The sequence below is a fragment of the Rhagoletis pomonella genome, unplaced genomic scaffold (genome assembly GCF_013731165.1).
Source record: "Rhagoletis pomonella isolate Grant_MI unplaced genomic scaffold, Rhpom_1.0 Rhpom_scaffold_00002, whole genome shotgun sequence".
NCBI classification, from domain to species: Eukaryota; Metazoa; Arthropoda; class Insecta; order Diptera; family Tephritidae; genus Rhagoletis; species Rhagoletis pomonella.
Window position 1 is genome coordinate 29,278,258 of NW_023458556.1, and position 12,503 is coordinate 29,290,760.

The 12,503-nt window shown below is 36.0% G+C and overlaps 4 protein-coding genes across 5 annotated transcripts in view; 3 read left to right on the forward strand and 1 right to left on the reverse strand.

Moving 5' to 3' along the window:
* The window catches only part of LOC118733391 (innexin inx1), a 30,485-nt gene extending 27,719 nt beyond the window's left edge, over window positions 1-2,766 (forward strand). For both annotated transcript variants that reach the window (XM_036462759.1, XM_036462758.1), the window contains 3 exons: window positions 1,436-1,591; window positions 1,664-2,016; window positions 2,094-2,766. In XM_036462759.1, the coding sequence (XP_036318652.1) occupies window positions 1,436-1,591; window positions 1,664-2,016; window positions 2,094-2,316 (732 nt within the window). In that variant the 3' untranslated portion in view covers window positions 2,317-2,766. The remainder of the gene's footprint in view (window positions 1-1,435; window positions 1,592-1,663; window positions 2,017-2,093) is intronic.
* Window positions 2,767-5,015: 2,249 nt separating this feature from the next.
* On the reverse strand, window positions 5,016-6,268 carry LOC118733392 (ras-related protein Rab-21). The gene has a single exon (XM_036462760.1). It carries the CDS (start codon window positions 6,066-6,068, stop codon window positions 5,385-5,387), a length of 684 nt encoding a protein of 227 aa, XP_036318653.1. The 5' UTR covers window positions 6,069-6,268; the 3' UTR covers window positions 5,016-5,384.
* Window positions 6,269-8,861: 2,593 nt separating this feature from the next.
* Window positions 8,862-12,503, forward strand: part of LOC118752843 — a 14,942-nt gene continuing 11,300 nt past the window's right edge. The window contains exons 1-3 of the mRNA XM_036487703.1: window positions 8,862-9,199; window positions 10,641-12,023; window positions 12,088-12,485. Of these exons, the coding sequence (XP_036343596.1) occupies window positions 9,080-9,199; window positions 10,641-12,023; window positions 12,088-12,485 (1,901 nt within the window). The 5' untranslated portion in view covers window positions 8,862-9,079. The remainder of the gene's footprint in view (window positions 9,200-10,640; window positions 12,024-12,087; window positions 12,486-12,503) is intronic.
* On the forward strand, window positions 9,580-10,339 carry LOC118733393 (protein CutA homolog). Its single transcript, XM_036462761.1, has one exon. It carries the CDS (start codon window positions 9,728-9,730, stop codon window positions 10,256-10,258), a length of 531 nt encoding a protein of 176 aa, XP_036318654.1. The 5' UTR covers window positions 9,580-9,727; the 3' UTR covers window positions 10,259-10,339.

Consider the following 12,503-nt stretch of genomic DNA (forward strand, 5'->3'; position numbering starts at 1 on the left):
TTTTTTTTCGAAAATTAAGTTTTGTGTAGCCTTGCTTGGCCAATTAAGTGATCTTCATGCAATAAAGCGAAAATAAATTCATTAAGGTGCAGAAACGAATAAGTGAAGATTTGCGAGTGCTCAAAAAAATAAAGACTGGCAAATTTAAGATTTTTCCACCCTCTTTGTACTTGACAATTTCTATAAAGCTAATTTTATGTTTTACTTTTTAACGATTTCAAAAAAGAGGAGGTTATTAATTCGTCGGAACAATTTTTTTTTTTTTTTTTAAGTTGCAATAAAACATAATTGATAGGAACCTTAAATAAATATGATTTTGCTGGATTAAAGAAGAAGCTTTAGAAGAACTGCTCCAAAATTGCTTCTGAGGTACGGCCTTCTGGAAGGTCCTCTATGGGTAGCGAAAGCAGAAGTCCTTCAATTTGTGCCACTTCATACAAAAAGTGAGGAAGAAATGTAGGGTGGAAGGGTTCTTGCCTCTCAAGAAGACCTTTAGGTAGGGCTTTTAACTCCTGACACTATCTACAGGGAAATCCTTAATACTTAAGTACATATGTATGTATACAAGGAATTTCCCAATTCAAGTACTTGGCAAAATATTTCCGCCACCAATTTAAAGAAATTTTCACACGAGTTCCTTGTGCCGAATTCCAAGCATGTTTAAGAAACTGAGTAACAAATGAAAAGAAATGCCTAAAATAGAAACAAATCTAATTACATAAATAACTACATAGCTGACTAAACTAAGTTAGAAAAAAAGAAATCACACAAAAATTAATTTTACACTCATGCGCTGATAAAGTCGAGACGTTAGCCGAATTTATTAGGCATTCGTTTGTGGGACACCGCCTTTTGCGTGCATGTCGAACGAAAACAGACAAACTCTTGTTGAACGAACCAGCTTAGTGAGTGGACAGGCACACAAGTGACCAGTCAGTCGATGCATGTTTTGATTGTAATTGCTTTTAAAATGAAGTAAGAGGAAAAAAATTTAAATCACGAAATCAATGCCATAATAGCAGCCACGAAATGTGAAACAGCAGTCTGGCCGAGCATGCCACGGCCCAAACATGGCAAGATCAATGACCAGTTTTGGAGCACAATGGCGCTGTGATGTGTCAAACATAGTAGAGTACTGGTCTTGGTATGTGTCTACTAGAAGACTGCAAAGATTCAACACAGCCAAGTGATTAGCTAGTGTCGCAATTGAATACGAGTAATGTGGTTTGCGGTTGCCTGCAACGGGCTGAGTAAAGGCAAGCTTTTAATGGCCTAGAATTTCCATTAATACAACTTTTATGGTACATAATAAGTATACAAAAAAAAATAAAATAAAGTGTTATTAACTACTTATAATTATAAGCACTTTTTTAAGTTCGCATAACACTTTAAAATCACCGACTAACGTTCACGTAATTTTTCTGCATATTTTTAGGCCATTGCTTGCTACACACCCAAATTCTTGTGGGACAGATTCGAAGGCGGACTCATGCGCATGATCGTCATGGGTCTAAATCTGACGATTTGCACACGTGAAGAGAAGGAAGCTAAACGTGACGCATTGCTGGACTACCTAATCAAGCACGTGAAGGTAAGGTTTATGCATTTATTTTCTGTATAACATTCACTAAATTTATTTTTTATTTCTAAATTGCAACCACAGCGTCATAAACTCTATGCTATCCGTTATTGGGCCTGCGAGGCATTATGCTTCATCAATATTGTCATTCAAATGTATTTGATGAATCGTTTCTTCGATGGTGAATTCATGTCCTATGGCACACGTATTATGCAATTATCCGATGTGCCGCAGGAACAACGTATCGATCCCATGGTTTACATATTCCCGCGTGTCACCAAGTGTATCTTCCATAAATATGGTGCTTCCGGTTCGCTACAGAAGCACGACTCACTCTGCATACTGCCGCTTAATATTGTAAATGAGAAGACTTATGTATTCATTTGGTTCTGGTACATGATCATGTTGGCGCTTTTGATTGGTCTATTGATCTTCCGGTGAGTTGCACTTTGACCTATCTACATATTTGTTTAACTATTTTTTTTTTAATAATTTTTGCTTTTTGTGTCATCAGCGCCTGCATTATCTTCATGCCGAAATTCCGACCTCGCCTACTCAATGCCCGCAATCGTATGGTACCTATGGAAATCTGTCGTTCACTCTCGCGCAAACTAGACATTGGCGATTGGTGGCTTATCTACATGTTGGGTCGCAATTTGGATCCTGCCATCTACAAAGATGTGATGAGTGAATTTGCCAAGCAGGTGGAACCTTCGAAGCATGATCGTACTAAGTAAGATTTGTGAGAAAGGCAGTCAGTAGTAGAACTGGAGTAGTAGAACGATTAACTCTGTCAAAGTGAAAATTCAGCCTGAAGTCCAAAAAGGTATATATTGGACGTATGTAGTTTTGTTTTTAAATACATTGTAATGTCACTCATTGACGATCAGTACGCCCATAAAATGACAATCTGATGTAGTTCTGTGATTAAGATATTTTCTACAATTCTATTTAGTAATTTAAAACAATCGAAGAAAATCTTATTTACAAAAATATTACAAAAAAAAAAAATGCTAAAAAGTCAATGATCACAACTCCAACCGGTAATAAACTAAACTAAGCAAGTTTGCAATGTACAACTGTAAAAAATATTTTTAGCATACCTACATACATACAGCTATAATTAAATATGTAGTGAGTTCGTAGGAATATACATACATTAAATATAGGATTTGAAATTTAGTAAATCTTTACTTTATTCAAATGTTCGCTTTTGAGTCTTTCAATTTTTATATTTAACATAAAAGTTGAAGTAAATATACATATTTAAGTACATATGTATGATTTTTTTATACTATTAAGTGTAGTTAAGAGTAAACAGAAGAATTTGTTCCATGGAAAAACAGGTAAAATTTGAATATAAAATTGGATTTTATAAATATGTATGTATACAATAATAATAAACACACGATATTTTTGTAGACTCTGCTAAAAGTGTGTTTTATTCGATATTCATTTAACATAGTCGTAAGAAGTTAATTTTTGAAAACGGAAAAATGTCAGACTTCACCAGCCATTGTTTAATATCTACTCCATTACTGCACAATTTAGCAGGATGAGTCATGCTAACAATTAAGCACTCATATCTGAAGGAAGGAATGTAAACAGGACCCTAATCGCGACACTCCTGATCGAATGATTACTCGCTTCTAATTGAATCGAATAAAATGGCCGGTTTCTAACCAGAGCTGGGCACTTTATGATTACGACTACATTTTGATTACTTAGGATTACGATTATTGTAACTGTAATTATAGCTTGCTTGATTCCGAATACTTTAATGTAATCTTTAAAATTTAACAATTACGAATACTGTAATCGTACTCGTACTTTCTGTGATTATAATTACAATAATCGTAATTCTAAAAATGGTATGTAATCGTTAAAATTAGGATTCGATAACAGAAGTCGTAATCATTAAGTTTTTAGGATTATAATTAAAGTATTTGCATTCATGCAGTTCATGATTACGATTAAAGTAATCGAGAAATCAGGGCTCGAATCGTCACATACGATATCGTATTACTCGTAAAAACGCCTGTTTCGGATTATGACATACGTGAGCGTACTCTTTATCCCATTCAGCTTCTACGACTGACGGTATCACGTAATTTTCTTTCGTATGGTTTTCGATCCGTGAACGGATGTTACGATTCGAGCCCAGTTCTGCTTAGAGCTGATATTAATTTTTATACGCCAAAATGATTCTGTGAATTGTGAATTCGCGTATTTGTTTGGAATTGTTGTAATATTCTACAGACTCGTAGTCGCAGTACTTTCAATAAAGTTTGATTTGGATTTACATTATTACTTCGACTTTAACTAAATTTGTATATAATTTAAGGATTTCGTGATCGGACCTATTTATACAAATGAAGAGTATGATAAAAGTCTTAAGGCGAAACCTATGCTCAGAACCATTACAAAATAACAACCATAAAATTCCACGACAGTCAGGTCGACGTAACCATCATGACTATATTTGGCGAAGGAACCTTTGCGAATATTTTGTGCTATTACACGAATGACAGCCCTTAAATCCCGCCACAGTAGGATCCACCTAACAGGAACGACTTGATTTATGGCTGGTCAAGCACTTTTACTCCAACGGCGATCCCCAAAAACTGTGATGTTACACAACCACAAAAGCCCAGATTTATAACTAACGGCTACTTCAGCAGTATTCCAAAAGTCCGTCTGGTATTTGCACATTTGCGGTAAGCGACCTATTACATAAAAATTCTTTCCACATAGGACATTCATTTCAGAAGCATACTTCAAAAACTTGTGAGGAATATTTTACCTATGTTACGAATATTATGTACAACAATAAGAAAGCTGCAAGTTTGTAATTTTACTAAATTATTACTTGAGCAATTAAACATTTAAGTGGGCAAAACTTTTTAAACCTCAGCAAACTTTTCGCCGTGAATATGTCATTGCAATCAATACGGCATGTAAAGACATTCAGATTACTGACATTTTTCAAGCCCTCAAAATTCGCAAGTATGTATATGTAAGCCGTTTATTTTGAAAGTGGCATAAGTCACTTTGTACCTCTTGCTCTTCGATTACCGGCTACTTGTTACCGAATGCATCTGTAAATCGCTCCATCACAATAAACTAACTATAAAACCGTCTAACTTGGATTGATGAAGTTGAACTAATAACTAACGCGTTCAGATACAAGTAACTGGTCATTTAATCACAAGAGGTATGAAAAGTAACTTATGCCACTTTCAAAATAAACGGCTCATATGTATGTATGTATGTATATTCACACGTGATAAGGATTGAGATAAGCGCATGGATACTTTTGCATGAATCATTCAATAATAAAAGTGTCAAGTGCTTTTAAGTCTTTCACAATTTTTTTGCTGCAATTCAAAGCAGAAAACTTTAATTGTATTATAATATAACAACAAATAATAGGGCTTTAAAACTAACAAAAAACTGAAATGTAATATGAGTAGATAGTAAGTTCGCTAGATTTATGTAAACTTTTTTTTTGTTCGAAGGAAGTAGAATGGAATTATGTCATAAGAGAAGAATACAATATTAAAGCGCTTTATACAAAAAATATTTAAATTTACACGTTATAATAAGTTTATCACAATTTAATCTAGCGGCGGCTGTATCGGCGTTGGCGTTGTCTATATCGTCGTGTTCAGTTCACTATGTTCAATATTTGCTTTTAAACGCCCATTCGCCAAATTTTTCTACATACTACTACTATCCTCTTCTACAAATTGCCGTTCCTTTGTTTGGGTTGGGTGTTTTTAATGCAATTACATCTCACACTATTTTAACCGGCCCCACAGCATGATCGATTCGCCGCAGGTGGTTGTCCCCCTTCTTCATCGCCGTCCTGTGAATCATCCTCAACTACCAAACGTTGTGACGTACGTCCTCCCTGCATTAGTCGTAATGAACTAGTCTCTTGTTCGCGTTGGGCATGGCGCTGTATCATTAGTTGTGTCAACGCTGTGAATAACTCTTCGATGCCCTCATTGGCTTTGGCCGATGTCTCGAAATAGTGTGCGCCCACACTTTCTGTATAATCCAATGCAACATCTTGTGGTACATTGCGCTGTGCCTCCAAGTCAGTTTTGTTGCCCACGATTGTTATGACGATTTCAGCACCCAGCATACGTTTGAGCTCTTTTACCCAATTTTTCACCTTCTGAAAGGAGTCTTCATCGGTAATGTCGTAAACGAGTATGGCACCATGTGATCCACGGTAGTAAATAGGTCCAAGCGCATGAAAACGTTCTTGACCAGCAGTATCCCAAATGTTGAGATGTGCTCGGCAGCCATCCTCTAAATGGAGTTTTTTTGTGAGAAATGATGCCTGCAGTGTGCTTATATGTTGAGGATTGAACTTATCCTCGACGTAACGTAGAACTATTGATGTTTTACCAACACAACCTTCACCAAGTAGCACAACTTTAAAAGTCTTGAAATTTGAACTAGTGTTATTCACAGGCATTTTTACGCCTTGAAATACGAACGAAGCTGAGCTACGTACAAGTTATCTGGAATCTGTTGCCTTCTCTATTACGTTTGCACAATTTCGTTTTAAATTAATTAAATTTGCTTTGTCAACAAATAAGATTTCGATACCCTACACCTTTTTTATTGTAGTTTCTTTTGTCCTCTTCGAGTATAATTCCATCTGTTTTATTTGTTTTTCTTTTCTAGATTTTGACGTTTCGAAGCATGTCATATTACATTGTTGCCATTTCATAATTTTGCTTTTTAAGATGCCTTTTTAATCACTCTAATACTCTATTTCCAATCGACACTAACTACAGGTTGACTGGTTAAAAATTTCTTAAAATTTCATACTCACTTTTTACCAAAACCCACACATTTCGTTTAATTTCAGCAGCTGCTCATACTGTAAGAAGTGACTCTTTGCGTATAGAAAGTTGTGCGTTTTTTATAATTTTTCAGTTGTGATTTTTGACAACCCATACCTGCGAGCGAATTGAAGCCAATGTTTTGAAAGGGAATCAAAAGTAAACGCAGAATATAAGGTCGAGGCGTAAAGAGAAAAATAAAGTAACTTTTGAGTGCATATTTGTGTAATGATGTAAAGCAAATTATTGATTTTATTTATATTTGAATAAAAAATGTACAATTACTGACAATTCCAATTCACTTTCAATTTTGAAATAAACCTCCGCCAAAATATGTACATATGAAGAAAGAGATGTAAACAACAAAACAGAAATATCAAACTTGAAGACATGAACATCACATACCGACTGCTGAGTGGAAGATCGACCTATCTCGGAAGCCAGTTCAGAAATACCCTTTGTCAGGAAACTTTTCAAGAACGCCCGATTTCACAATTTGATTGAAGAACGCCCTATTTCAGAATTTGATTGGAAATTGCTCTATCTCAGAAAAATGTTCAAGGAGCCCCTATCTCAGAAATATGCTGAGATAGGGCGTTTTTGAATCGGCAGCAGAGATAGGGCGTTTTCAAACCGAATGCTCATATAGGGTGTTCTTCAAAAGCTTGTTGAGATTGTACGTTTTTCAATCACATTCTGAAATAGGGCGTTTTTGAAAAGTTTTCTGAGATAGCGCGTTTTCTACTGGTCACAGTGCTTACCCTACTCATCTATTTCGGAATCATTTCATGAACTCGGGAAGTGCTAGTCCTTCAACGCCGCGTTTCAAAAACAGCTTTTTACTAGGGTTATGACGTTTTTAAATTTAAAAAGATGTAGTGGCATAGCCATGATTTAAACACTAAAAAAGTTACGTGGATTTGTTCATATAAAAAATAAATTCAAACAGAAGAAATTCAAATAAATTAAAACTAGTTTAAATACGGCTTTTGCACATTCAAAATAAGGACAGAAATACCAAAATCCTACTGTTTTGGTTTTTCGCTAGTGCGCTAACACTTATTCAAAACGCTTCATTTCAATAATTTGTTAATTTATAACAGCACCATTTTTGAATTCATGAGATGAAGATGAATTCTGCCGCACTAACGTAGTAATTGACAAGGTGTACCCAGCGGCGCACTGCTAAATGGGGTCCGCCCACAATATGCGTTGCGTAATTCATACAAATAAATGATTAAAACACCGCTGACCCAATTTAAAATTGCAATGCATTTTGTAGGCAGTCTGCTTACAATGTACATTACAATTTACCAACGAAGACGTATTGTAATAAACGCCCGAACAGTATTCGGGCACATCATACTTTCCGATTACAAACAAAACCAATATGTAAAGGACGCTAACCACAAAGCGGCCATACTTATGGCAAAGTAATCTGGGTTGTAATCCATTCATTCCGATATACCGCCTTCGAAGTTTTGAAGGAGTATTCGATTACGTAATGTGCATATGCGCCGCTGGGTATTAAACAAGGTGTGCTTTACAACTCAGGTCGCCTCTCTTTTCAGGTACTATTATGCCAAAAAATATAAACATACGATTAGAAATTAATAAAAAAAAAAAATCAATTTGACTTTATAGGATGGTTCTTCTGAAGGCAATGTCAAATTCAATCACACTTTGTTAAATACCTTTTGGTAATTGAGAGGCAGTCTGACGTTTGCCAGCAATATAATTTAAAAATTCAAAATTTGAACTCACATACACATTCTCATTTTCAATCTCAAACAATTGTGAACAATTTGATTTTCTTGTTTTCAATTTTAGCTGCGTTCCTTATCTCCCAGAAATAGTCAGAAAAAGTCCGAAGTAGTCAGATTTAATCCAAAAAGCGTTCCTTAACTCGAAAATTACAGCAAAAATGAGAGAGCAACACTCAGTGAGAGTGACTCTCTTCAGTCCGAAGTAGTCAGATTTAGTCAGAAGAATTTTTGCTGGCAAAATCTTTAAGTGTCAAACTCAACTGAATTTAAATTAACGGAAATTAAAGAATACGCAAAAAGTGACAATAATCTAAAAAGTAAAAAAAGTGAATTGAAATTGGAAGGAGGCAAAAAATAATTGATATAGTAAGTGTTAATTGTGCTTGTGCTTATGTGAATGTGTTTCGTACATACATTTCTATTCTTATTTGACGCTAGTTTTGTTGCTGGCATTCTTGGACTAAAAATTTGGGTTTTTCGTTCCTTTACTTTTTCCTGTTATTCTTTTTTAGTGAGCGCATTTTGCCTACGCTCTGGCATTTTGACACTTTTCAGATTTTAGTCCAAAAAGATAAGGAATGAACCTTTTATATGATTTTAAATTGCTTGCAACCGTCAGAAAAAAATATGGCCGACGAAAGGAGAGAATGAATTTACCTTGTAATGTTTTTGTCATGGGTGACGCGACCTTATATGAATTCGGCTTGGTTCTTGGCAGTGTTAGTAAACTGTCAAACTAGTGAAAATGGAAGTGTTGGTGATCTGATATTTTTGTTGTTGTTTTTTGGGGCGCAGTCGTGCTTTTTGATAGTTCAAGTCGATGTGTAATTATTTAGCTATTTGTGCAGCGATTGATTGAACTATTGATTGAAATGATGAATTTTCGCGTTAATATAAACGTTTGTCGTATCTGCATGAAGTCAGATGATGGCGTATCTCTATTGGAAGACAAGGAATTGGGTGAAAAGTTTGTGTTTACAACGCGCTTAAAGGTAAATATATTTTGTTTATTAAAACTTTCTATTCTAGTACACGAAATCGGAACTGTACTAGAGAACATGGCCGCGATGGGTGCTCTTTTACTAGTAATAATTAGTGCTGTTGAGGTAAGGGAATACGTTCCGTACTCGGTACAGGTACCCAGTGCAAATTCTATAAAACAGATTTCTTAATGACAAATAATTGTGTAACAAACTTGTGCGGAGTTATAAAAAGCTTGAGTTTAGTAATATGCGCTACAGTAATTTTGCCATTTTTCATAAATATTCGTACTCACATATGTCCAGATGTTCGCACAGTACTTAAATAAATACATTTGTATGTTCTGCTACAAAAATTATATATATACATATGTATATATATACACACATATGTACATGCTTGCATTTTTGATATATCAACGACGAATGCAATCGGCATAAATAATCTAGTGTATAAAACATAAACAAAAAGACCGGCATTAAAAAGCTATTTAAGGGACTGTATAAGCTGAACTTTGTCTACATATAAGCGCACTGCAAATGCTTATATTCAAGCGTTCACTATTCTCGGTCCGCTATTTGCCAACCTATTTTACATCGCGTAAGCTGCTTGTAACCTTTGTTGCCGCTATTAATATATTGAACACCAAGGGCTCGATAGAAGGCAGAGTCGACGAAAGTTGCGGTCGTACTTTATCTACAAGTTGTAAAAATATGAGTGATTCCAATGAAGATTCGTATACTGCAGGCACCAGCTCGGTCGCCTTTGTCACGACACCAGATGACAAGTTGGCTAAAAAATTAGCACAGAGTTTGGTGGAGCAGAAATTGGCCGCATGTGTCAACATAATTCCTCAAATACAGTCCATTTACATGTGGGAAGGAAAAGTGAATGAGGATAGCGAATCTTTGATGATGATCAAAACACGGACCAGCCGTTTAGATGACTTGATCAAGTTCGTGCGTGAGAATCATTCGTACAGTGTAGCTGAGGTTATAACTTTACCCATTGAAAAAGGCAATGTACCATACCTGAGCTGGATTGCGCAGACTGTGCCAGATAAGAAGTGAATTACTACGTGCTAGAAATCGTAAACGCATTGCGATGTGTATTGTAAACTTAAAAAATAAATCATACCTATTTAATTGTTATTTTTGTGTTTGTCTCTTCAATTTGGATCACAGGTCATGTTTATTATCAATGATATAGGTACACATAAGATGCAATGATTGTTATTATTGGAGAATTATACTGCATTGTACTGCGATAAGGAATATATGGGGGTGGGGGTACAACAAATACATACAGTGCAACCCGGTTATAGTTGACTCGACATCATAAGCGAGTGTCTATTATATCAGAATATAAATTTTGTATACTCCCTCAATTTTATATATAGTGCATACTTGTGTTTGAAGAGATGATAACATTTCTTATTTACGTTTCTTCCAGCTCAACGGGAATGATGATTTGCCCTCCATAATTTGTGGCAAATGCTTGAAGCGCCTGTATATATCTCATGATTTCGTTAAGCTAGCCCATGAATCTGAGAAAAATTTAAAAGCATTTCTAATCAAGATTAGTGAAGACTTTCAGTTGGTAACAAATAACAATTCAAATAACGTCAACGGAGAAGATGAGGATGATGACGATTTATTTTCGACAATTCTTCAAGATGAAAGTAAGGATGGGATTAGTGACGAACCTACTTCGGAGCAAGTTTCCGAGCCAAAGTATAAAGACACCACTGGCCCATCCCAACTGCCCAGTAAGAAAAAAAATACTGCCAGAGAGAAATCCCAAGCATCGTCAAACGATCTAAAATCCGATCTTGCGATAAAAAATGTAGGCAGCAACATGTTGAAACAAGTTAAAAGGCAAAATTCGAACAATGATGTAGAAACTCATGAGCCATGCAAGTCGGAGGAGCAAATAGAAAGAGGGCCAGAAGAAGAAGAGCGCATATCCGAATTCAATGTTGAAGGGGATGCAGATTTAACCGAAATTGTGGAAATGCAACCTCTTTCGAGCGAACATCTCCAAAATGAAAATTCTTCTGATCACGAGATACAAATACTAGCCCTCACCGATGATGAGTCACAAACGGAGTTAGAAGTCTTGGAAGAAAATCTACAACCAAGTGATGATATACACAGCAGTAATGACGTTGGCCAGAAATCGCGAAAAAGTGGTGGATTTTTTAAGGAATATCAAGCAATGCTTGAAGATGCCGATGATTACCTAGAAGATAACAATTCGATGGATAGCAAAACAAATGAAATGCATTCGTTTGGTGCAGATGAAGAAATATTGGAAGATACAGAGGTTCACATGAAATCAATTGAACAGGAAAATATTGTCGAAGAGCATGACGCCGATGCATCAAAACAAGCCCAGTCTACAACCGAGAACATTGAAGCTACTGAAAAAGAAGCTAAAGGCAGAACACGGAAAACCCAAAACAGAACGAATAATCGCAGTTCCAGTACTCGAATTGCAAAAAAAGGCGAGGGACTAAACACATCAAACCGTTACGTATGCTTTAAGTGCAATCGTGACTTCAGCACCAAAACCAATCTCAACCGACATATGGCAACACATGAAGGCAATCGAGCATTTCAATGCCATATTTGCGATAAAACATTCACCCAGAATGTGTCACTAAAGCAGCATATGTACACCCATACAGGTGAAAAGCCATACCAGTGCGTAGTTTGTCATAGAGGTTTTACGCAATGCAAGAGTCTGGTGTTCCACATGCGTAGACATACCGGCGAAAAACCATTTCCATGTGAAAAGTGTGGAGCTCTCTTTCGACAGAAGGACGGTTTAAAGGTAAGATTACAAAATATATAAAGTAGATATTGTCGAAAAATTCTTGCATTTTATATTCCTCCAGACTCACATCCTTAAAAGACACACAATTAAATCACAAGAAGGCGATGTGGAGATAATAACTTGTGCCATCTGCAAGGAGGTATTAGCTGACAAAAACTCTCTGCAAGAACATATGAAGAAACACTTAAACGACTATGTTCGAGTGGACTCTGCCATGTCATGCGCGAACCGCGAGGCAAATATAGAGGAAAGTGACAATAAAAATATTCTGCTCGATTATATAGATGATGACCCACTGAACGACAAGTCTGGCGTTATTATAGATGATTCTGCACAAGGGATTGCGGCTGATATAAGTTCATCGGCGCATGTGGTAGATTTAATGACAACGTCAGCGTTGGAACCAAGTCGTGCAAAGAAATACCAATGCCGAATATGTTTCAAATGCTTCGCCATTAAGTAAGTACGATTGGCATA